This window comes from Trachemys scripta, chromosome 3 (assembly GCF_013100865.1).
Source record: "Trachemys scripta elegans isolate TJP31775 chromosome 3, CAS_Tse_1.0, whole genome shotgun sequence".
Taxonomy (NCBI): domain Eukaryota; kingdom Metazoa; phylum Chordata; order Testudines; family Emydidae; genus Trachemys; species Trachemys scripta.
In genome coordinates this window covers 115,501,973-115,526,339 of record NC_048300.1, presented here as the reverse complement: position 1 = coordinate 115,526,339, position 24,367 = coordinate 115,501,973, and the positions used below count along the sequence as shown (strand labels likewise).

At 42.2% G+C, this 24,367-nt stretch overlaps 1 protein-coding gene across 2 annotated transcripts in view; it reads right to left on the bottom strand.

The window, feature by feature from the left end:
- Window positions 1-5,342: 5,342 nt before the first annotated feature.
- The window catches only part of MCM9 (minichromosome maintenance 9 homologous recombination repair factor), a 94,250-nt gene continuing 75,225 nt past the window's right edge, over window positions 5,343-24,367 (bottom strand). For both annotated transcript variants that reach the window (XM_034765791.1, XM_034765790.1), the window contains exons 9-13: window positions 21,351-21,553; window positions 19,260-19,463; window positions 17,334-17,416; window positions 9,712-9,857; window positions 5,343-7,547 (exon numbers count right to left, since the gene is read on the bottom strand). In XM_034765791.1, the coding sequence (XP_034621682.1) occupies window positions 5,924-7,547; window positions 9,712-9,857; window positions 17,334-17,416; window positions 19,260-19,463; window positions 21,351-21,553 (2,260 nt within the window). In that variant the 3' untranslated portion in view covers window positions 5,343-5,923. The remainder of the gene's footprint in view (window positions 7,548-9,711; window positions 9,858-17,333; window positions 17,417-19,259; window positions 19,464-21,350; window positions 21,554-24,367) is intronic.

Below are 24,367 nucleotides of genomic sequence, written 5' to 3'. Positions count from 1 at the left end.
GGTAGAGCTATGCATCCATTTTGCACAGATATAAATGATTAACAAGGTGCAAGGCAATGGAGAATCAAGGCCAGTGCTTTGATTTTATTTCAGTCAGTGACATACCATTTGCCAGATGATATTGACAACATGGGGCAGATTCTGTTGCCAGTGAAGTCCTCCTGGCATGGCAGGGATGGGAGGTGGTTATAGCTCCCTGATATAGCAGTGGTGTAAGTTACAGCAGCTTCTAGGAACCATCCAGCATGCTGAGGATAACAGGAGCAGAGTGTGCTCTCGCCACACCCCTTACACCAGGGCAATAGGGAGGTAGGACAGGGTTGTGAGTATATGCTGGCTCAGCACTTTGCTGGAAATGTGTGTGTTTTCCACTCCCTTTGAACGGCCTGAACAGTGCACAGGGAGTGAGGCAGGGCAGTGAATCTTACCTCATGTGTACATGCTTGCAGAAAAGAGTCTTGTCAGCGGTTTCTGGCTGTTACCGTCCCCATCTCTTATTAGTTGAATACTGTAATTAGTGCTGTTCTGCCTTTATTAGTTCCCAGTGAGAGCATGTGGGTCTGATTCTCCTCACACTAGATTTACACCAAAATAACTCTCTTGGTTTCATTGGAGTTACTCCTAATTTAAGCAAGTGAAAAGAGAATCAGGCCTTCTATGTGTAATGGAGCCTCTCCAAGGACTTGCTGTGCCTTCCGTAATAGCTCTATTCTCAGCTTATTGTGTAGATAACAAAGACAAAATTCTACAGAGAATCCAGCTACAAGGAGGACTGTAACAAACAAGTCACTGAAGGTAATTTAGGATTCACATTTACCTGTAAACATGTAATGCATTAGTAAATTAATTTCCCACTGGACAAGCAAACACAGGATAAACACAGAGACTGAATTGTGTGTCATATTTAACAATACACTAATTATCATTTAAAGTACTTAGGTAAACACATGTGCCAAATACTGGGCTGCATTATAGCAGCTTTGCACCACATTTGCAGCCTGTGCTCTTTCTTCTACAGGCCTCTATCCTATGAGCTGTTTGCCCCCCAAATGTCAGCTTCCCCATTTCCCCCTCCCAAGGCCACTTACTGGGTTCCCAAGGACACAGTGTAGCCAACTATCACAATTTCATCAGCAGTGGCATAATTTTGGTTCCTGCTGGAGCCAGTCGGACAATGGTGAGAAGCTCCAGCCTTCATGAGCTTTCTAGCCTTGCCCAGCAGCCCTCACTGGCTGGCTTCCCACTTCCTGGGGAAAAACTGCTGATCAGAGCTGCTTTAGGAGGCAGGCAGAGCTCTTTCCTCTCCCAATCCCCCAAGGAACCCAGAAGTGTTTGGGTAAAGGAGGGGGGACAAGGTGCAGCAACATCATTTTCACAGGAAGGGTAGGTATAGGAGGGAGGGGAAACAGTCCAACAACTCAGGGCTGCCTCCCTGCTTCTCTCGCCTCTCAGGTCTGGAGCTGCCCTCTCTCTCTCTACCCCTCCACCCCACACCTTGACTCGCCACAGCTGCAGGATGGGCTGAGTTGCAATGGGGGTAAGGGCAGTTTTGAGGTCTGGGGACACAAAATGAGCGGATGTGGGGATGAGGGGGCACAGAATTGATATGGGGATGGAGGGCAATGCATAATTAATTGAGGGGCTGGGGGGGGCACAGAGTTGATTGGCATTTGGGGGTTGGTGGAGAAGCTGGAAGGCCCCGCCCCAGCAGCATTTTATACCCATTATGTAATTTGATCTCTAGCAAGAGCGCCTGCAAGAACAGCAGCAACAGAGAAGAGCCACGAGCATGATTAAAGGATTAGTAATGTGCCTTATAGTGCTAGACTGAAAGAGCTCAATCTGTTTAGCTTAACAAAGAGAAGGTTAAGTGGTTACTGTGATGAGGAAAGGCTCTGGCAGGGGAAATGCAGCAGAGAAAGGCTCCAGCACTGGGGAGCTGCAGGGAAAGGCTGCAGCACGGGGGAACTAGCAGAGCCTTTCCCCGCTGCTGGAGCCTTCCCCCACTACCTGAGTCTTTTCCTGTGGCAGGGAAAGGCTCTAGCAGCGGGATACCACACTGCTAAAAACAGAGTGGGGCCTGCGGCCGGAACCCTGGCTGGCAAGGGGCGGGCAGCCAGAACCCCAGGTTGGCAGCGGGCTGAGCAGGGCCAGTGGCTGGGACCCCAGCTGGCAAGGGGCCGGCAGCCAGAACCCCAGACCGGCAGCGGGCTGAGCAGGGCCTGGGGCCGGGACCCCAGACAGGCAGCAGGCCAAACGGCTCAGCCCGCTGTCGGTCTGGGGTTCCGTCTGCTGGCCCCTTGCCAACTGGGGTCTCAGCCACCGGCCCAGTTCAGCCCGCTGCCAACCTGGTGCTCAGGGTGGGAGGTGGGGATGTGGGGGGTGCAAGAGTCGGGGCATGGAGTGTGGGGGGGCTGGGTATGTGTGGGGAGTGCAGGAGTCAGGGCAGGAGGTGTGGGGGGCTGGGTATGTGTGGAGGGTGCAGGAGTCAGGGCAGAGGGCATGTGAGGGTGCAGGAGTCAGGGCATGGGGTGGGGAGGCTGGGTATGTGTGGAGGGTGCAGGAGTCAGGGATGGGGTCATGGGGGGATGCAGGGAGCTGGGGTGCAAGGGGGTGTAGGGCAGAGGGCTGGGGCATGTGAGGGGGTGCAGGAGTCAGGGCATGGGGTGTGAGGGGGCTGGGTATGCGTGGAGTGCAGGAATCAGAGATGGGGTCATTGGGGAGGATGCAGGGGGCTGGGGTGCAAAGGACGTGCAGGGGTCAGGGCAGAGGCCTGGGGGGGTGGGCTGGGATCAGGGGGGTGCTCCCAGCCCCCTGCCCCTGAGCAGCTCACGGCACGGGGCTGGAGGGATACGCCCAGCTCCTACCCTCCTTCCCCCTGCCTCTTCTCTGCCTCCTTACTGGTCTGAGCAGCGAGAACATTGGGGCTGCTCTTCCTCCCTCCCTCGCAAGGGCCATCGGTGGCAGGGAGGGAGAGGAGACGGGGCTCCACACAGCACACTGGGGGAAGAGGTGGGGGAGGGGGAAGCTTGGTGGCCGGCAGAGCCTGCCGTACAGCAGCAGCCAGCAGGACCAAGCTTGATTCTACCCCCTGCCCCCTGCCAAGGAGAGTGATAGGTGGGAGGCGGAGAAGAGCGGGCTGGGTCGGGCAGGACTTTTAATGGCACGCTGCTGCCTGCTGGGGTCCGGCTCAGCCTGCTGCCGGGATTTGGCAGCGGTCTGAGCGGGACCCTGACAGGCAGCAGCGTGCCATTAAAAATCAGCTCGCATGCTGTCTTTGGCACCAGAGGTTGCCGACCTCTGTTATACCTGCTCTTTTCTACTTCTGCTGTAGCTTTCACATTTAGGTTCTGATACTGCAAACATACACACACGTGATTTCAGTGCACCTACACACCAGTAATATTACACATGTGCATAAGTGTTCACAGGATCGGTGTCTACATTTGCTGCTACAAACAAATGTACTGCCCTAGGACTTTCTTTTAAACATCTTTAAGGTAACCAGTGTGCTATATTCCTCCCATAATGAAAACCTGACTGCATTTAGCATAGAAAAATTGGTTGCATATATAGAATGAACTCTGGGTACCGAAAAATTATGGAGATACTATGAGATAACAAAATAAAGCATTAGTTAAAGAAAAAAATAAAAGTAGAAAAATAGTGGGCCTGGAAGTCTGTTGACAGCATAACACACTGCCCCATGGATTACATAGATTTTAGAGTGCTTAAATGACCCCAATTATATGAAGTTTTTATATAGCTCCACTATAATAGAGCTCAAAGGATCTTATGATGAACACATCTAGTGTGTATCTTGCTAAGAAGGAAGCTCTCTAGCCAGTCCATTTCTGGTACAGGAACATGACATGGTGCCAGAAGTAAACTAAGAACAGAAACAGAAGGAAAACAGCAACAAAGGTTGCAAACAGAAGGAACAAAGCAAAAAGGTAACAGGATCTCATCAACATGCCATCTTCAATGCTCCAGAGAACGTCAGCTTTGACAAACCTTCAGAATGGACACACTGGAAGCCGTAGTTTGCAAGATTTCACATTGCAAACAAACTCCACAAAAAACTGGAGATATACAGGTGTCTTCTTTAATTTATTCTATGGGAAAGCAGGCAGAGCATATCTTTAAATCCTTTGACTTTACTGAAGACAGTCACAAAGATAACTATGAAAGGGCTCTGGCTATGTTTGATGCACACTTTATACTTAGTAGAAATGTGGTTTGTGAAAGAGCATGTTTCCACCAGAGAATTCAAGAAATTGGGGGAAATGCTGAATGTTTTATAAGAGCTCTCCCTGTACTGGCTGAAAACTGTGATTCTGGGATTGCAAAATATGAAAATATCAGAGATAAGCAGTTTATTGGGTTAACAGATAAAAATCTTTCACAACAGCTACAACAGAAAATAGACTTAACCCTAGCCACAGCTATACAGAAAGCAAAGCACTCCAGCCAATGGAAGCTGGGAGGGGCGATGCCTGGGGGCGAGAGCCATGTGGACCTGCTTGCGCACCTCCACATAGGAGCCAGACCTGCTGCTGGCTGCTTCTGGGGCACAGTGCGGTCCGCAGTCCCAGGACAGGCAGGCAGGCAGCCTACCTTAGCACCCCCTCTGCGCTGCTGACCGAGAGCTGCCTGAGGTAAGCCCATGCCCCAACCCCATACCCCAGTCCTGAGCCTCTGCCCCCTAAACCCCTCATCCCTGGCCCCATCCCAGAGCCCTGCCCCTCTCCTGCACCCCAGTTCTGTGCCCCAGCCCTGAGCCCCCCCAAACCCAGAGCCCCCTCCTGTACCTCAAACCCTCATCCCCAGCCACAGCCCCAAGCCTGCACCCCCCGCCCAGAACCCTAATCTCCTCCTGCACCCCAAACCCTGCCCCAGCCCAGAGTCCCTTCCCACACCCTGAATCCCTCATTCCTGGCCCCACCCCGCAGCCCTCATTCCCCCACCCCAACACTCTGCCCCAGCCCTGAGCCCCTCCCACATCCCAAACCCCTCATCCCCAGCTCTGTTGGGTCGCAGGCATCAACAATTTTCTTCAACTGGGTCGCCAGAAAAAAAGTTTGAAAACCACTGCTCTATCTTGAGGGGGATTTTCTAGAAGAGAGGTGTAATTCTGAGGTAAAAATAGACATTGGTGACCCCAGAATGCATACAGAACCCCAGTACTCAGCACAAGTCATCACTGTGTCATGGACAGATGCATGCTGCAAGATCCTATTAACAAGTGCCTGGACCAGTGGATACTACTAGTTTACAAAATAAATAAATAAAGCAGGCATACACCACACATCAAAAGGACAATGGACCACAGTAACCACAGACAGAGCAAAATTCTCTTGATATTGATAACACAGGAATACATATCACAACATAATGGTATATCACAATATCACTAAATGCATCAAGGGAGAAGGCATGTAAAGGAGGAACAAAATATAACTGCACGGTTAGCTTTTGCTTCGCCATCTTGCTAACACTGTCCTCAAAAGATTGGAATAAATGGTACATGGGATGCAAGATCAATTAGAATTGTGTGTGGTTTATGAATTAAGAAAAAAATGTCAATTAACCCTGCTTCATTTGCAGGTACCACTATACTCTGAATAGGATCACAAATCACATGAGTTTTCAAGTTACATCAGGTCAACTGAAACAGTCAACAGATATTATAAACAGTCTTGTAAACAATTAGAGAGGTAAACTAGCATCTGAACTATGGTGTATGTCAAATCCTCAGCTGCTGTAAATTGACATAGCTTCAATGACTTAAAAGAAATATTTTGATTTATGCCAGCTGAGGTGCTGCCTGAGAGCGTTAAAAATAATTAGTATGAGTGATATTGTTTCCCAGTAATATGTTGATAATGACAGGTGGATCGGGGCTGGAGAAAGGTAGTATGGTTTATGACCTTGGGTTTTTCCTAATCTCTTCATCCCAATCAAAATCTAATGTGGCATCGTCTAAATCTGTTATTGAGAAGAGAGATTTTCCTGTGACCACATTTTTATTGCTGGCATTTCCCAGTCCAAAACACTTTCTTTTGATGCTGGTGCTCTCAGAATGGGTCTTCAGAGGCAGTCCCTGGCTTTCCTTGCTGTTGCTGGTGACATTAAGTGACGGTGGATTTTCCGATTTTGATTCAGGAGGTGACATGAAGGAAAACCTGGCTAGTTTTGCTAACGTGCTGGAGCACACCTTCTTTGTGCTCAGGCCACCAGGCATTTCCTCTCCTTTCCTGTTTTTCTCGGCAGTTGGCGTTAACACAGCATGGTGTCTAATATCTGAGATCTGTTTGGTCTCTGAGTGTCCAGTTGTAGCTTCTTTGATTTCTCTTTGTAAGGTTTCATTTTGCTGCTGCTCCTTTCTTTTATTATCAAGGGGTTTCTTCTCCAAACTATTGTTTCCTAAACTCATTGTTAGCTTTTTCTGGTGTTTCGCAGGGGGATAACGTTCTTCCTCTGGCTGCTCTTCTTCTGCTACAGTTCTCAAAATCCTGTGAGGCTTAAAAACAGCCTCTGATTGTGAGGGAGGCAATTCTGCATTGCTCTTATTTTCAGAAGAATGAACAAATTTTGTCCTTTGTCTGAATGAAAATTTAGCTAGTTTAGCCACTGGAGGTCCTTCAGTCTCAATGATTTCCGGCTCATTGGAACCTGCTGTGATTGCTTCCTTTACCGTTTGGTCTTTATTTCTTTTTCTCATGGAAGTTATCTGCTTCTCAGCTACTACTGTCACATTATTCCTACTCTTTCCTATTGCACAAACATTATTCATGTCACCTGAAGGAACTCGTGGGTCAGCTGCTGACTGGAAAGACAATGGAGAAGGAAAGGTGTCTGCTTTGGGGTCTTGTGTACTTGCACAAAAATTGTGAGCTCTCTCTGTGCGCAATCTCTGCCACTTCTTAGAGACATGTTGTGTCACCACTGAATCAGGCACACTAGCATTTTCTGAGGCTGGATCTTTAATATTTGCTTCAGAATAAAGATTTTTATGTCCTTTTGTCCTTTTCTCATCAATACCAGAAACTACATCCTGTCTAAAAGTAGCATTGAGGTCCACAGTTGCCAGTGACTGTCCCATCCCAGTTTCTCTGCTTTGTCTTGAACCATTTTTTTCTTTAGAACAGGATTTGTCATTGAGTGTTTTCAAAGCCAAATTATCTACAGGTCTCTTGGGGATTAGGGATTGCTGAACACTTTCTTCAGCATCCATGTTGCCATCTACCATGCTGTCAAACCAGGTCAAGCTGCCATCAGCTCTGCTCTCATTGTGTTTACTCAGGTTATTTGTATCTCTGTTTTTACCAGCTCCCTGGCTAGCTGAGGGCTCTAGAGGTGTATCAGTTTTACTTCTCCCTTTGACCAAAGAATTTTGCTGTTTGCAGTTATTCCCTTGTTGGTCTGACAGTTCTGTCTGGGACATTTGCTCTGACTGCCCAAAGGTATCATCGCTTAAGGATCCATAGGTAGTATTTTTGCTGGTCTCTCCAGACTGCAACTGGCATGAATTTTCATTCTTTAATCTGTTGGATGAGGAGGAAAAAATATTTTTACAAGTAGGTTAATTTTTCATTTTTCTTCCTTTCTCTCCTTTGCTGCTCCTAATATATAGCAGCAGCAGAATAGAATCACTGTGTCCCATATATAACACTGGCCTTAGTGCAGCAATGTCTGATCTCCTTTTGCTCCTGCAGCAGATTCCTGCATTAAGTAGCAGAATCTGGCCTTCTTATTCATGGTAAGGAGTGCTTTTCTCCGTAAGGAGAACTATTTATGGAGTAATGCATTACTTAGCATGAGTAAGGGTGGCAGAATTTGGTCCATACTTATTAAATACTAGCATTTACAACCATATTTGGTTCACTCTTGCAAATTGCCTGTGTACTTTGCTCAAACAAAAAGTGGATTTTCGTATGAAAATGTAGATTATTCCATTTGACAATGTAATTTATATTTAGTATTATTTACTTAAGTCTGTTTTTCTGCATGTGCATATTCTCTTTCTGGGTTATTCACAATGTGACGCACACAGTTAGATTTAGGCAAAAAGGTTACTGTTTTAAAGAGTAAATACATAACGTATCCTGATTATTACCCTGCATCACGATATACCAACAAGTTCTAGAAGTTAACCAGAGTGATGGTCTTTGATTTCAATTTTTAAAAAATGGGTTTACAGAATCACAAATGCCTGTAGTGTTTATGAGCGATGCACCCTGCAGTGACACTTCTTAGAACTGTGATCTCATCAGATCTCATGCTAAACAGGGTGAAATCTTAGATGAGAGATGGGTACGGAAAATTGAGATGCTGCACGAAGAAGTGGTTGTTGATGATTCAGTAAATGATTCACTTCCCTCAGAGTCACTATGGAACAAATATGTTAAGAAGCTCTATAGTGCTCGGGGTGAAGCTTTCTGGATGCTCTGTAAAACCAGGTTCTCACCATTTGTGGTGGTTGTTTTCATTCCCATAGCTCATTTCGAAACAATAGGAGTGTTCTGGCCAAATATCAATCTGGTTAATTGTATTCTGCCTAAACTCCCCCATTTTAACAGGAGATACTATTTTTCTTCGCTTCATGTCCTAAATCAGTATTTTTATGCACTAATAAACAGCCATGTTCCATCTCAGAAGTTACTGCATTTCAGTGGTGGATAAAATAAATCCTATGTACCACATATGGCTTGTGTATCCTTTGAGACAGAAGATGCTATATAAGTGTAAGACATTTATTAATTATTATGTGGTTTCTCCAAGGTAGAAAGGATCTTAAAAAAAAACAACAACCAAAAAACAAAAAGTGCAGTAGCAAAATGATGTGAACTTTTTTCTACTTTAAAACTTGCTATGGTCTCTTGGAGCCAGATCACATTCATCTTCATTTCAGTTGCTTTTATTGCTCTGAATGCATATTGGGAACGTGACTTACTCTGTGTTATAAAACAGAGCTGAACATTTTTCAAGGGAAATTCATATTTTCACAGCTGCTTTTATTCCTTTAATAACATTCTTTTATCTTCCTTTAATAAAAACAAGTATGTGTTTCTTATGGAGCTTGCTGTCAGTTCAGGAGACAAAAGTTATTTTTCTTTAGATTATTACTACCTCACCTCAATAAGTTAAAAGGAGTTTTCTATTATTAAGAACAAATAGACTCTCCAAAGATTATACCAATGAGCTAAAAGCTCCTGACCATCCAGTGAGAATCTAAAATATTTTCAGTATCAAGAAAAATATATCACCCAAAAAAATAATTTTGATCCAGACTTATCCCCCGTTATCACAAAGAAAGGGATCCCAACCAGACAAACATAAAATAATCTTTTTTTAAAAAATAAAGCAAAGCTTGCTGTACTTTAACAAACAGGAATCAAAAAGTTAATAAAATTAATCATTTAGCCACAAAGAGCAACTTTCTGACCTTACTGGAATTAGATTAAATTTATCTGGACGTATGTTGAAAAATCATTAAAATGTTATTTAACCTTCCATAAATTCAATAATCCCAGAATGAAAAATGATCTTGTAATGATCTCAGTATGCTACTTTAAAAATCCCCTGCTTTTTCAACTCCACTGAAGGTCTCTTTCCTAAGTCAGGTTCTATTTTTAGAATCTCTTAGTACAGTTATTGTCAGCAATCCTTTTACTCTATTGAATTCTTTGCTAATCTTCATATTATCACCTGTCAAGTCTTTTGAATTCTTCATGCAGAAGATTCTGCAGCTCCAGTCGCTCCAGGATGAGTTCACATTGCATTCGATACTGCTCCATTGGGTTTTCTGGAAATGAGGTATGCAGTGCATTGATGCCTCCAAGAAGTGCACCTCCCTGTGCCACCAGAAGAATGGAAACATCTTGGTTACTCAGCATCAGATTTTAACACCAAGGACAGTTTTATCTACAACCTGCCATTGGCTATTTTAGCACTTGATGTGGCAAATACTTACCCAACAATTTTACTCACACAAGTAATTCCATAGAAGTCAATGGGACAAACTCACATGGATAAAGTTATGTACATGCATAAGTGTTTGCAAGATCAGACTCTTCGTTTATTATTATTATTACTGGGGTTTACACAAAAAATATAAAGAGCATCTATCTGAGGCCTGAAGAGACAGTTTATTATTAGGGATTTTTAGTTGATAAAAATGGATATTAGGAAAGAAGTCCTCTGAATTCCTTATAAAAATTCTAAGTGAGTAACATCTATAACTGAAGAGATTGTAACTTTTTCACTTAGGTTATGTCTACACAGGAATAAAAAATCCACAGCTGGCCCAGGTGAGCTGACTCAGGCTCGCGAGGCTCGGGTTACAGGGCTGAAAAATTGCTGTGTAGATCTTTGGGCTCAGGCTGGAGCCTGAGCTCTGAGACCCTGTGAGGGTGGAGGGTCCCAGAGCTCCAGCTCCAGCCTGAACCTGAAAATCTACACAGCAATTTTTAGCCCCGTATCCTGAGCCCCTGAGCCCAAGTCAACTAACACAGGCCAGCTGCAGCCATGCCATGGGGCTTTTATCCCTGAGTAAATGTACCCTTAAAGGAGGAGAGGAACCCTGGTTGAATGGTTAAAACACAGGAATGGGAGTTCGAAGATTTGTGGTTTAGGGCTTGTTTATATGAGGAAAATTGACCTGCATAGCTATTCCGAATAACTATTCCAGTATAATTTAGCTATTCCATAATAACTCCCCCATGTGGACACTCTACTCTTGAATAAAAGTGACTTTATTTGGAATAATTACTCTGCTTGCTGCGTGCACAAGATGGACCTGCTCTCGGGATGAATCAGGGTTGTGCAGTAAAGGAGGCGGTTGTTTGAAGGACCTCTGCCTCATTTGTTGCAGAAGTTCGAAGGCGTGTAAGAGAAAGGCGGGTGTCATGGTTAAGACAATTGAATGCTGCCCTGGAGAACTGGATTCTGTCCTTTCCTGTGCCAGAGTTCGTATGTGATGCATGGCAAGTCATTTAAACCATACTTTTCATAGGTGGCCACTAATTTTGTGTTCCTCATTTTCAAGTTGTCCAACTTTAGAGTTTGGGGTTTGATTTGTAGAAGTGCTGAGCACTCACAGCTGCAAATAAAGTCACTGGGAGTTGTGCTTTGAACATATAAAGTGCCAAATAATGCCATGTACTCTGAAAACTCAGCTCTTAGATGTCTCAAATTAGGCACCCAAAATAGTGGATACTTTTGACTTTACTCTTTCTGTGCCTCAGCTCTCTATCTGTAAAATGGGGATAATACCACCCTCTCACCTCACAGGAGTGCTGTGAAAATTAATTAATGTTTGTGAAACATTCAGAACATACTAAAGTGATGAATGCCCTGGAAAATCCCAAGAGGAAATTAATAATTTTGTCTTCAGAGCAGGGTTTGAATAGTGTGCAGTAAATAAGGGTTAGGGCCACAGACTGAACAATGACAATACAACAACATATTGAATAGCTGCTCATTAAGTGAGCACTGTCCAGCCTGCATACTGAATGAGGCATGGGTGCGGTGGAAAAAATAGCATGTACTCATATAATTAAAGATGGTATCCTAACGCATATGCACAAGGGGGCCAAGTTAAGACAGCACAGGCCTAACTTCTGAGTGTTTGATTTTGCAACCTTAAAGTGTTCTTTTAATGTAGTGTTGGGGTGTGTGTGTGTGTGTGTGTGTGTGTGTGTGAGAGAATTGGTGTTATTTTTTGTTTTTGTATAACAGTAAATAGAATGTCACAGAATATAAGGTAACTTCCTGCTAATTTTCATCCCTTGGTCTTGTGCTCAAGCCTCCAAGATATTTGGTTTTCTAGAGTGCCATCTGCAGGGTAAGGAATGCTGCCCATCCAGCTGCCACATGGCCAGTCCATACGTCCAACACTTCTGATTGGCATTTATCTCTTTGCTTGATACACACGTAGGCAGAACAAGAAGCAGAGCACCAGAGGTTCTCAATCACTCAAAGGAGTTAGCTGTGCTTCGAACAACTGGAGAACAGTGATGTGCAGGAGCTGGGAAAGGAGACTGAAAATGAGAAGTACAAGGGGAAAATCGGAAACAAGGGAGAGGAGAAGGAGCTGGATAAAGAGTGGAAATCATGGAATGAAAGACAGAAGTATGAAGGGCAGAGAGAAAACTTTGGAATAAATCAAGGCTGAGAGTAAAATGTGGGATGGAAAGACGGACAGGCAAGACAACAGGAGGACACAGAGCAAGGGAACAGAATGAAACAAGAAGGAGAGGTAAGAGGAGGTGGACAAGAAGGCAGACAGACAGGGAAAAATAAAGGTGGAATAAAGGATAAGGACAAGGAAATAAAAAGAGATGAGAACGAGAGAGGCCAACCAGCCAGTCAACTGCTCAAGAGGACCAGAAGAAATACATGACTACTGAGCTAAACACCATGACCCTTGGTTTCGCACTGAGTGGGGTATAATATTGTAGGAGTTACAAATGCAAGGCTTGATTCCTTCTTTGCAAAGCTGAAAGGTGGCAGCCGTCAGCCCTTCTAGAATTATTCAAACACCTGCTTGTTTCCATCACCCTCCCACACTCTAAAAATTGACAGTTGGAGAGAAAATAAGAAGGCTTTTGAGAGAAATTATATGTCTCTCACCAAATTCAATGGACAAAAGTGAAGAAACTAAAGGAAATCCCAACAAAACAGGTTGAAAAAGTAAGTAGCAAATGCTGTTGTCAACCAAGGGGAAACAAAAGAGGGGAGCAGGGAACAAGATACTACTATAATTATAAGCAACCCTAATCATTTCCAGTGATTAGCATACAGAGAGAGATGTTCAGTATTACGGAGCTGTGGGCTATCTAAGTTCTGAGAGAGACAGAGTGAGAGATTTAAACCATCTCAAGTACTGAATGAAAAAACAATGTATATTCTTTATTACTTTTTTCCCCAAGAAGGATATTTTTTCTTAAAATAAACTTTTTCTTGTTTGTTTTTTAAAATCTTTTAATAAAAATAAATAAATGATCCCCTTCAAGAAAAAGCTGTTACAAGGGAAAATTCACACGTCACAGGTGGTTGAAAACACATGGCCCCCATAGTGGTCCTGAGGTACGTGGATAGTCGGCATATTGGGATAATTATGAAGAGCGTACCAGCTAATGTCACGCCCAATCCTTCTATCCTTCAGGCAAAACTCCCACTGACACCCACTAGACAGATGCTAACTATGCATTTCAGAACCCCTCAGTCAATCACACTGTAAGGCTATGCATAAATAAAAGAGTAATATACAATTATGAAACAATAATTTTACTTCCTTTCTGCACTGGATGAAAATTTGAGTGTAATGTGTATATTAATTTGAGTCTGTTATTTCATCAAATTGCAAAAAAAAAAAAGGAGGTAATTAAAGATGGTCTTGTATATACAAAACCGTGTGCAGGATTTTTAACAGTACTGATTTAAAACCAGTATCCTGTCAGATTCTAATCTGGTTAATTATATCCTGTCTCCTTAACTTCCCACTGCAGTTTCATTTGAAAATGTTATTCTACATCACTTCTTAACTTACCTTTTGTGTAATGTTGCTGCATGCTGCTAAAAATCTGACCTGTTCCAACCCTACTAGTGGCTGCATTTCAGCAGAGACTGTAGTAATCTTTCTACGCTGTATAGGGTCAGATTCTGTAGTTCTTGAAGAACCAAAATTCCATTTGAAGCAATTGTGGGGTACATTTTCAAAGACACAAGTGGCAATTACTCACCTAACTCACATTAAAAGTCAGAGGCAGGTCATAGATACCTAACTGCCATTTATGCCTTTGGATATCTACTTCTTTGAGGTTTGTCTGAGAAAAGACAGCAGGATCACAGCCATAGTCTATAAAATGGGATCAGTTCTGGGTCTGGTTCTGTTCAATATCTTCATCAATGATTTAGATAATGGCATAGAGAGTACACTAATAAAGTTTGTGCATGATACCAAGCTGGGAGAGGTTGCAAGTGCTTTGGAGGATAGGAATAAAATACAAAATGATCTGGACAAACGGGAGAAATGGTCTGAAGAAAATAGGATGAAGTTCAATACGGACAAATGCAAAGAACTCCATTTAGGAAGCAACAATCAGTTGCACACATACAAATTAGGAAACGACTGCCTAGGAATGAGTACAACGGAAAAAGATCTAGGGGTCACAGTGGATCACAAGCTAAATATGAGTCAACAGTGTAACACTGTTGCAAAAAAAGCGAACATCATTCTGGGTTGTATTAGCAGGAGTGTTGTAAGCAAGACACAAGAAATAATTCTAATCCATGCTAATTAAGCCTCAGCTGGAGTACTGTGTCCAGTTCTGTATGCCACATTTCAGGAAAGATGTGGACAAATTGGAGAAAGTCCAGAGAAGAGCAACAAAAATGATTAAAGGTCTAGAAAACATGACCTATGAGGGAAGATTGAAAAAACTGGGTTTGTTTAGTCAGGAGAAGACTGAGGGGTGACATGATAGCAGTCTTCAATAACATAAAAGGTTGGTACAAGGAGGAGGGAGAAAAATTGTTCTCCTTAACTACTGAGGATAGGACAAGAAGCAATGAGTTAAAATTGCAGCAAGGACAATTTAGGTTGGACATTAGGAAAAACTTCCTAACTTCCTAAGCACTGGAATAAATTGCCTAGACAGGTTGTGGAATCTCTGTCATTGGAGATTTTTTAAGAGCAGGTTAGATAAAGAGCTGCCAGGGATGGTCTAGGTCAGGGGTCGGCAACGTTCGGCACGCGGCTCGCCAGGGTAAGCACCCTGGCGGGCCGGGCCAGTTTATTTACCTGCTGACGCGGCAGGTTCGGCTGATCGCGGCCCCCACTGGCCGCGGTTCGCCGTCCTGGGCCAATGGGGGCGGCAGGAAGCCGCGGCCAGCACATCCCTCGCCCGCGCCGCTTCGCGCCGCCCCCATTGGCCCGGGACGGCGAACCGCGGCGAGTGGGGGCCACGATCGGCCAAACCTGCCACGTCAGCAGGTAAATAAACTGGCCCGGCCAGCCAGGGTGCTTACCCTGGCGAGCCGCGTGCCAAATGTTGCCAACCCCTGGTCTAGGTAATACTTAGTCCTGCCTTGAGTGCAGGGAACTAGACTAGAAGACCTCGGGAGGTTCCTTCCAGTCCTATGATTCTATGAAAATACTTTGAGGTCCTTCTGCTTGAAATGTGCTATATAAAATGTATCATCATTTGCATATATGGTTTCTCATAGTCATGAGATACCAACCTGTACAAGAAAATGGGAAATGTAATATTAGATCAGACCAATGGTGCAAGAGACAGTCTCGGATAGAGCCAGTACCACATACTTCAGATGAAGGTGATAAAAACCCCTCACGGATAATTTGGGGATAACCTGCTCCTAGGGGATGTTTCTTCCTAGCTTCTGTTAGTAGCTAGATTATGCCCTGAATCCTAAGGATTCATATTCCTTCAGCAAATATCCTATCTAGTGTAAGTTGTTGGCCTGAATAATATCTTTTGACAATGAGTTCCAGGGGTTAGTTATGCATTGTATAAAAAATATTTCCTTTTATTGGTTTTAAGTCTGTTGCCTTTCATTTTAATTGAATGTCCCCTTGATTTTGTATTATGAGAAATGATAAATAGGAGTGCCCAGTTACATTCTCTATACCATTCATTATTTTGCAAAATTTTATTGTGTTCCCTTCTCATTCATCTCCTATCCGAACTAAACACTGTGAACTATTATGCACTTTTAGTGAAATAGGCAAGAATTTTGAGAAATAGCAAGAGGGTCCACATCATCTTCTCCCTGCTTGAAAATCAGTGTTTCTTTGTCGAGATGGGTGGTCAGAAGAGCTGATGATGTACTCAGCAGAGAAGATTACCCCACAATTCAGTGCTATCACCCTTGCTGTTTAATGTCTACACAAATGACCAAGCAGAATCCCCTCATGTGCAAAGATTCATTTATGCTGATGCTCTTTGAATTGCCACTCAATCAGAAAGATTTGAGGATACTGAGCGCATTTTAACTGGCTCCCTGAGTGTGCCTTGAAAGTACTATTGCACATGGTTCCTAAATGCCAACTCCAGCAAGACACAAGTGTGCACCTTCCACCTGAAATACCATCAGGTCAAGTAAAACTTCCAGATATTGTGGGATGGTACAATCCTTGAGCACTATGAATATCTGGTGTATCTTGGGTCACATTAGACTGAATATTGACATTCAAAGAGAACGTAAAGAAGCTGAAAAAGAAAGTGAACTCCTAATACTGTATACTCCAGAAACTGGCCAGCACAAAATGGGGAGATGTTCCAAAAACACTCCATCTCAGTCTGTGTTACTAGACTGCAGAATACTGTACAGCCATATGGGCCATGCACACAAAACTGATATTGAACTCAGTCAATCCTGTAGGATCATCACAGGCACTTTGAAACCAACTCCCATGCTGTCATTATATTGCCTTACATGAATTTCACCAATATTTGTAAGATGAGATGTCTTCAGAAAAAAGGAGAAACAAAAACAGGTGCATGTGTCAAGACATCCACTGTTTGGACCCATTCAACCACACATGAGACTGAAGTCCAAAAAGAGCTTCGCTCCTGAAAATGCCTTACCCCAAAATCCCAATGTGGAAGGCTACAGAGTAACAAAATGGCAGGAAATGCTGATGTTCTGGAAGAATCTGGTTCCTTTAGAACAACCCCCCCCCCCCCCCCCCCCAGGGACTGACTTCAAACAAAACCAATGATGTACTCAAAATGGAGTGAGAGCTGGGATGGCAAAGATGGTGACAATATGATAAAATGGAAGATGAGGAATGTTGCAAATATGAATGTGGAGAGCCTAGGCAAATACTTGAATACTGCCCGATGCAGTGCTACCTCTCAATACCTTGTTCTCCCAAAGAACTATTTGATATAAGCAACACCACCACGTTTTGGCTACAATTTTGGAGTGACAAACTATGAAGATGACTAAATGTTCTGGGCCTGATTCTCATTTATGCTAAGAGCCTTTACACTGCTCTGGCGCCTGTTAATCTTTCTAAAACTTTTTCAAAACTCAATTTTTTTTTGGTTCTCACATATAATAGCTAATGTCTAACTGAAAAAATACAAATGTCATTCATCCATCCATCTACAATAACCCAGTTTCTCAACTCAATTATATTTCAATGTCTGAATATCAAAATGGATTGTTCTCCAAGGAGATGGAGACAGTTATACATAGTAGTCTCCTTAAATGGATTGAATCATATAGCATGGGATTGTAGTAGTGTCATTTCCTATAAGAAAGCTTACCTGCATGTCATTTCCTATAAGAAAGCTTACCTGCATAGACGATTCCATCACTGAGACCACTGTTATAGCATCTTCCAAAGTTACAGTGTCCCTAAACATCAATCGAGCATGGGCTAGCAAAAATAAATGAGCATTAAAAAAAAAAAAAGTTATTCAAGTTGAAAAGCATGTGTTTGTATTAGCAACCAGATGCTAACAAATTCAGGCCTGATTCTGAAAACATTTATGCATGTGTTTAACTTTAAGCATAAAAATAGTCCCATTGATTTCACTGTCATAAGTGTCTCCAGAATTGGGAAAACTTAACTCCCCTTATTAGAAATGAGGTGTGTCTTCTGGATTAGAGATTCAATGACAATTTGAAGGAATTGGAAGAAAGAAAAGCAAAAGGCTATATTTAAACAACTGTAAGGTGTTCAGATACCATGATGATAAATGTGGTATAAAATAATATTTATCTATCCAAATGTATTAATAGCAACACAAACTAACAAAAAGAGGGAAATTTTAAATTAAAGCTAACCTTTCATTCTGTGTGACAAAAGACACGATTTAAGCAATAGTCTGCACTTTGCATTTCCTTCCTTTTGTTGGTCTGTGTCACAGCCTTAATGTTATTTAAACGTGTTTTTTCCATATTATTTTTTTTCTCCTGCTTCGCTTCCCATAACCACCATTACCCAAAATAGAATAAATTTTATGAATGGATATAATACAAATAATTCTCCATACTATGCCATTTTGATTGGCTGTGTAATTATGCTGTTGGACAGTTATTTTTAAGCAAGAAAAATTGTACTTTTGTATAACACTTTGAAAATATAAAGTGCTAATTAAGGCCCCAATCATGCAAATGCATACTTATGTAAAAGACTTTATAGCACGAATAGCATGAAAGTATCTGCAGGATAAAGGCTTTAAATGATAGGAAAGTTTACAAAACAAAACAAAAACAATCCCTCTTCCCCCCCACCAACACACACACAAAGAAATTCAAATAGGAACAACTGACTAATAAAAGAGACATCTTTGACAAAATGAAACATCACTCTGGGCTGAAATTTGTTATACAAAGTTACTGTATGTTCTTTTAAATTCATTTTTAAAAACTGTTAAGCCATTTTAAAGGATAAAAGAGCACTATCCTAGATATTTAACACTTCCTTTATTTTTTGTTCTTAAAACTCAAATACAGTGTTGATTGAATAAAGTGAAATTTCATAGCATGTTAGTACACAATGTGGACTGCATTCTTGGTATTTAAAATGAAATAAATGAAATGTTTATTTTTAGTAACATTATGAGATAGTAAGGGCCAAATTCTTACACCTTTCTTATGCCTTCCTCAGGCAATAATCCCTCTGGCTTCAGAGTGAGCAGGAGTGGGGTGTGATTGAAACGTGCAAGATTGGACCCAAAATTAAAGAAATAAAGCCTGAGACAGGCATTAAGTAAAAACCATGTGATTTATGTAATCCTTTACTTTTTTAGAGTGCTGTGCAAATATTAACTAATTAATTAATCCACATTTCTTGCTTAAAAATCTCTGCCTAGAAATATATTTACACAATTAGCTACAATGGACATATGCAACTTTATTAGATTTATAAAGGAGCCAGTGATTGTGGGCTCATTGGGATAACTGACATCATGTCCCAAGTGTTTGCAGTATTGGGTCCTTAATTATCATTGCTCATTTCTCTCTAACTTAACATCTTACAGTGGTTTAAATTTTTTTGGGGGGGAATATAATAAATTAAAATTCAAACTAGTTTTGTATATCTAAAAACCTCACAAAACCTATAGGTTCACTAATGCTAAAACTGCAGGAGGTTCATCCATCCCTAGTTTAGCTGGAAGGTCACTACTTAACCTATGAACTATAATTGCACTTCTAATGTGTCCATTTTAAAAAAAAATTGTTGGGCAGAAAAACAAAAACTGCCACGTGCTCACCTTCTGCTAAGCGTATCAAACTCTCTAATAAGCGAATGGTAGTTCGGGCAGCGTTTCTGCAATCACTCTGCCGCTGCATCTGGTAATAACGGACGAGAATCAGGTTGCTCTCATCAGACAATTTTGGCTGTAGATTCTTTATCAGACAAAAGTAGGTTTTCATCTTTTCCATGCTCCAGAGGTTTTCTGATTTGCTTGGGCATCCTGCATAACAAGTGCTCAGTCAGTAACTTCAAAACAATGACAGAGATAAAACGCTTTCCTAAAGATTCCTGTTAAATAGGTGAATGAATGTAAAATGAGGTTTTATTACATTTTGAGCAGAAAGGGACTATCATTCTCTTAGCTCATCTATGATTTGGCCAAATTCCAGAGTGGGTTATTACATTCTATCTGTTGGGAATCTCTCCGAGACCTTTTCCACTCAGCTTATCCAAAACACCTTGTCCAGCATGTCACTCAGGTTCTATTTCCTAGCTCCTAACATCTATACTTCTTTAATTGAATTGATTTGGACATCACAGGGTTCATGTAAAAACCAACTGCTTTGCAGATTGTGTAAGGACTTATTGCTGATGTCCTCACCTTAAGACATTTCAAGCTTATCAGTTCAAGGTGTTCACACTTACCTAGCCCCAAAACACCATCTCCAGTCCACAACCTGTCACATCCTTGTTTACATTTTAACCTTGCACTCAGATTAAGCTACATGCAAGTTTACTCATGCCCAGCATGATCTATGCCTACACGACCTACCTAATTTTCCTACTGTTTAAACTGTTCATGTTCTGCTGAAAGTTCTTGCCCTGAACTGTTTTGTAATATTGCTGTGTTTCACCCCAGGCTCCAACATCCAATCCTGCTCCGAGTAAAGTCAAAAGCAAAACTCACATCAATTTAAATGGGAGTAAGATCAGGCTCACTGTTTATCAGCTTGTTCAGTCTGTAAAACATCCAGGTATCTTTGAGATGAAAAGTGCCACATAAATATATGATTATCTCCTCTAGCTATCTTACATATTTTATAGGGCCAATCACTATGTGTCAAATGTGGCACAGGTGTGCACTGGAGGAGATACTGCAAGAAGATTTTCCTCGCCTTTTTATTTATTTATTTATTTATTATTACTGTAGCACCTCAGAACTCCAGGCATGGACCTGGACCTCATTGTCCAAGACACTGTACAAACACAGAACAAAAAGACAGTCTTTCCCTCAAAGAGCTTACAGTCTTGAGTATAAGACAAGAGACACAACTGATGGTATAGACACATGGGGAGTACAAGGAATCCAGAGACAATATTGTCTCAATAGACAAGGTAGGGTAGAGGAAGAGGGGCAACAAACAAGCTGAGTGAACAATATGAGGGCAGCAAATGCCATGTTAGTTCCACTTTTACTTTGTAGGGTATGTTACTTAGTAGGGGATCAGCCAAATGGAAAGGGAAGGGAAGCGGGTGTGGAGGACACGGTAGAAGGGGCAGACATGGAGTGCAGCCGATTGAAAGTTGTCACCATCTGACAGGTGTTTAGTAATCTAGGTCAGGAGTTCTCAATCTTTTTCATTCTGAGGCCTCCTGCAACATGCTACAAAAACTCCATGACCCACCTGTGCCACAAAAACGCTTTTTCTGCATATAAAAGTCAGCATTGGCATTAGGGGGTAGCAAGCCAGGCAACTGCCTTGGACACCATGCGTCCTGCAAAAGTAAGTTGCCTAGTCTTCAGCTTAAGCCCCAGGTGGCAGGGCTCAGGCTTTCTGCCTTGGGCCCCAGCAAGTCTAATACTGATCCTGCTTGGGGGACCCCCTGAAACCTGCCTGCGGCCCCCCCAGAAGGCCCCGGACCCTTGGTTGAGAACTACTGATCTAGGTGACAGGGATTGGTGGTCTCAGTCCTATTCCTAATGGACAGGCAACCACATCACAACCAACACAACTGGCACCGTGCATGAAATCAAGGATCAAATGAAAATAAACTGAACTACGCTTTCAGTCACTGAAGTGGTCACTCCAAAACTGGGCTGTAGAAGATTTGGGAAAGGTCAGTGCAGAGAAGAAGCTTTATATACATTCAAAGAGTCTATTCTTACCTTTGTTTTCCAATATGAAAGAAGAAATTATGCGATCCCAGTCTTCATTTCTTGTATCTAGCAATACTAAGACCAGGTCAAATCTGCTCAATAGAGGACTGCCAAGGGCTATGTTCATGGAGATTGATTCATTAGGGTCATACTGGCCTTTTGGATTTGTTGCTGCCAATATAGTGGTTCTTGTGTTCAGCTTGCACACTAAGCTAAAGACAAAGATGATGTACATCACTATTCCATGTCATTGGATAAAGAAAATAATTTTTGAGTAAAATATAAATAATCATATTTTATGTTTACATAGCACCATTCATAGAATCATAGAATTGTTGGTTTGACACAATTTGTTCTTGACAAATCCATGCTGACTGTTACGTATCATCTTATTATCTTCTAGGTGTCTGCAAATTGATTGCTTAATTAATCTTTTCAGGTGTTGAAGTTAAGTTGACTGGTCTGTAATTCCCTGGGTTGTCCTTATTCCCCTTTTTATAGATTAGTACTATATATGCCTTTTTCCAGTTCTGTGGAATCTCCCCATCTTCCATGACTTTTCAAAGATAATCGCTAATGGCTCAGATATCTCAATTCAGGGTTTATGTGTGTGTATATATATATGCTGTTCCTATGGCTAAGCGTTTTACATATTTTTCTACACTGAAAAAGATATTTTCTCCTTGAATCATGTTGTCTTGGCTCCTGTGTTTTTAGTTGCAGTGGGACACTTTTGTCCCAGTAGTCACAGCACAATCCTTTCAATTAAGGCAACAGAAGAGTTATTCTAAATTTGGTTTATCACCAAGCTATTTCCAGTCGGCTCCAGGCTAGCTGCTACCTCATGTCCAGAACCTGAATGTAGGCTAGAGCCAATAATCTTAGCTTTCCGATTTACGGTATACAGCACAAGAAAAGAGCATTGGCTCCCAGCCAGTACAAAAAGAGATTAAATAAACAAAGCAACATTAACTTCTCTATGTAATGTTATAATTATTTGAAAATTCCTAAGTAAATACAGTGCTTTTTAAAGCAAGCGACTGAAGCTTTGTGTGCTGAGAGCAAAACTGTGTTCTAAGTTCCCATCTACAAAACAAAATCAACTATATCAGGGGATCCAGTTAAAACATGGATCCATTTTACAAAATAGATTGAACCAAACCATAGCAAGTCCAAGTCATTAGCATGGTTCAAGTACATGGGGAGTTCCTATCCATACTGCTGGAATAGGTCATCAGGACAAGAGGACTTGTAATGGCAGACTTTCAGACTTGCACATTTGTTGTAGGCAACATCCTCATGAGCAGATACTTGGCATACTGGGGATATTGTATGGCCCTACTTTATTAAAACTGCTCATATAAAAATAGCATAAAAACGTAAATATGGAGAAAAAGTTGAAAACAGATTCAGTGTTAGGTCATTGGATTAAGTTAAATACCATTCTGAAGAGTGTAATTGTTTAGGTTGACTGGGCACCCCCCTCCCTTCCCCAAAAAGCAACAGTGGTGAGCAAGGTTTCCCCTCCGCTTCAGTCCTCCCACAGTTTGGATCAGAGGGCTGCAGGGGAGGGAGCCCCAGCACACCTTCACTATTACAAAAAGGAGCAGCCACGGTACCTGGTTGGAGTTGCCCATATTGAATTAAATACGGAAATGAGCCACTCTGTACCCTTGGTTTATGTATTTTGAAAGTGAATTTCACTCTATTCTACTCCACTCCTAAGTTGTAATGTTCATTATGCTACGGATTTTTCACTGACAACAAACACACAGTTACCTGTGAGACGTTGTCAGAGGGGATACTGGAGGTTTGGCAGCTTGGCAGAAGACCCCAGAAGACATGGAACAGTTTGGGATTGTGAGATAAGGGTAATTAGCTGTACGTTTCTGCAATGAAGTGGTTAACAGTGTTGAAATTTAAGTTCATTGGGTTTCAGAGGGTTAGTTTTGTGAATGAGGCAGTCTGTTCTTGATTTACAGATTTTGTTTTTGGGGGGGAGGCTTATTACAACAATCTGTACCCACTAACCTCCCTTTTTGTCCTGTGACTACAGGCCACTTGATGGCCACTTCACCTTGAATGGTCCCTTAGAAAAAGTGCTAATTACCTATGCTTAACTATCTGTTCAATCTTGTATTTAGTGTGACACTCTCAGGACCTTTCCCAGACCTGAAGAAGAGCTCTGTGTAGCTCAAAAGCTTGTCTCTCCCACCAACAGAAGCTGGTCCAATAAAAGATGCTATCTCACCCACCTTATCTCACAGATATTTTTCAGTCTGTTTCCAGGCTTAGACAGAAATTAATCATTTTATACTTGATTCACATTTGGAAGGCAACAGTCTGGGCTAGAAACATATGGATCTATTCTCTGCTATGTTTGTTACATTAGCTACGGGCAGTTGTGCCTGTGTAAGGTTAATGTAAAGCGGGACTTGCCCCTAGTGACCTGTGCCTGCACACTTCTGAGGTGATTTTCCCTGTCTGCACAGTAGGCAGTTGCAGTTATGCTGAAAAGAACTGTGAACTGAGCTGTAAGCTCCAACATGGGTACAGATTAAACCAGGGGTCGGCAACCTTACAGAAGTGGTGTGCCAAGTCTTCATTTATTCACTCTAATTTAAGGTTTCGCGTGCCAGTAATACATTTTAATGTTTTTAGAAGGTCTCTTTCTATAAGTCTATAATATATAACTAAACTATTGTTGTATGTAAAGTAAATAAGGTTTTTAAAATGTTTAAGAAGATTAATTTAAAATTAAATTAAAATGCAGAGTCCCCTGGACTGGTGGCCAGGACCCGGGCAGTGTGAGTGCCATTGAAAATCGACACGCGTGCCATAGATTGCCTACCCCTGGGTTAAACCAAAAGGGTGGTGGTTAGCAGAAATCCACAACCAGGACCAAGGCAATATGTTTAGCGATTCATTAACTCAGAGAAGGTTAGTGCACCAGATGTGAAGTAGGTGTGTTGGCTCGCTTTTGTAAATAGAATGAGATCAGTGGCTTACTTGGCTTAGCATTTGTG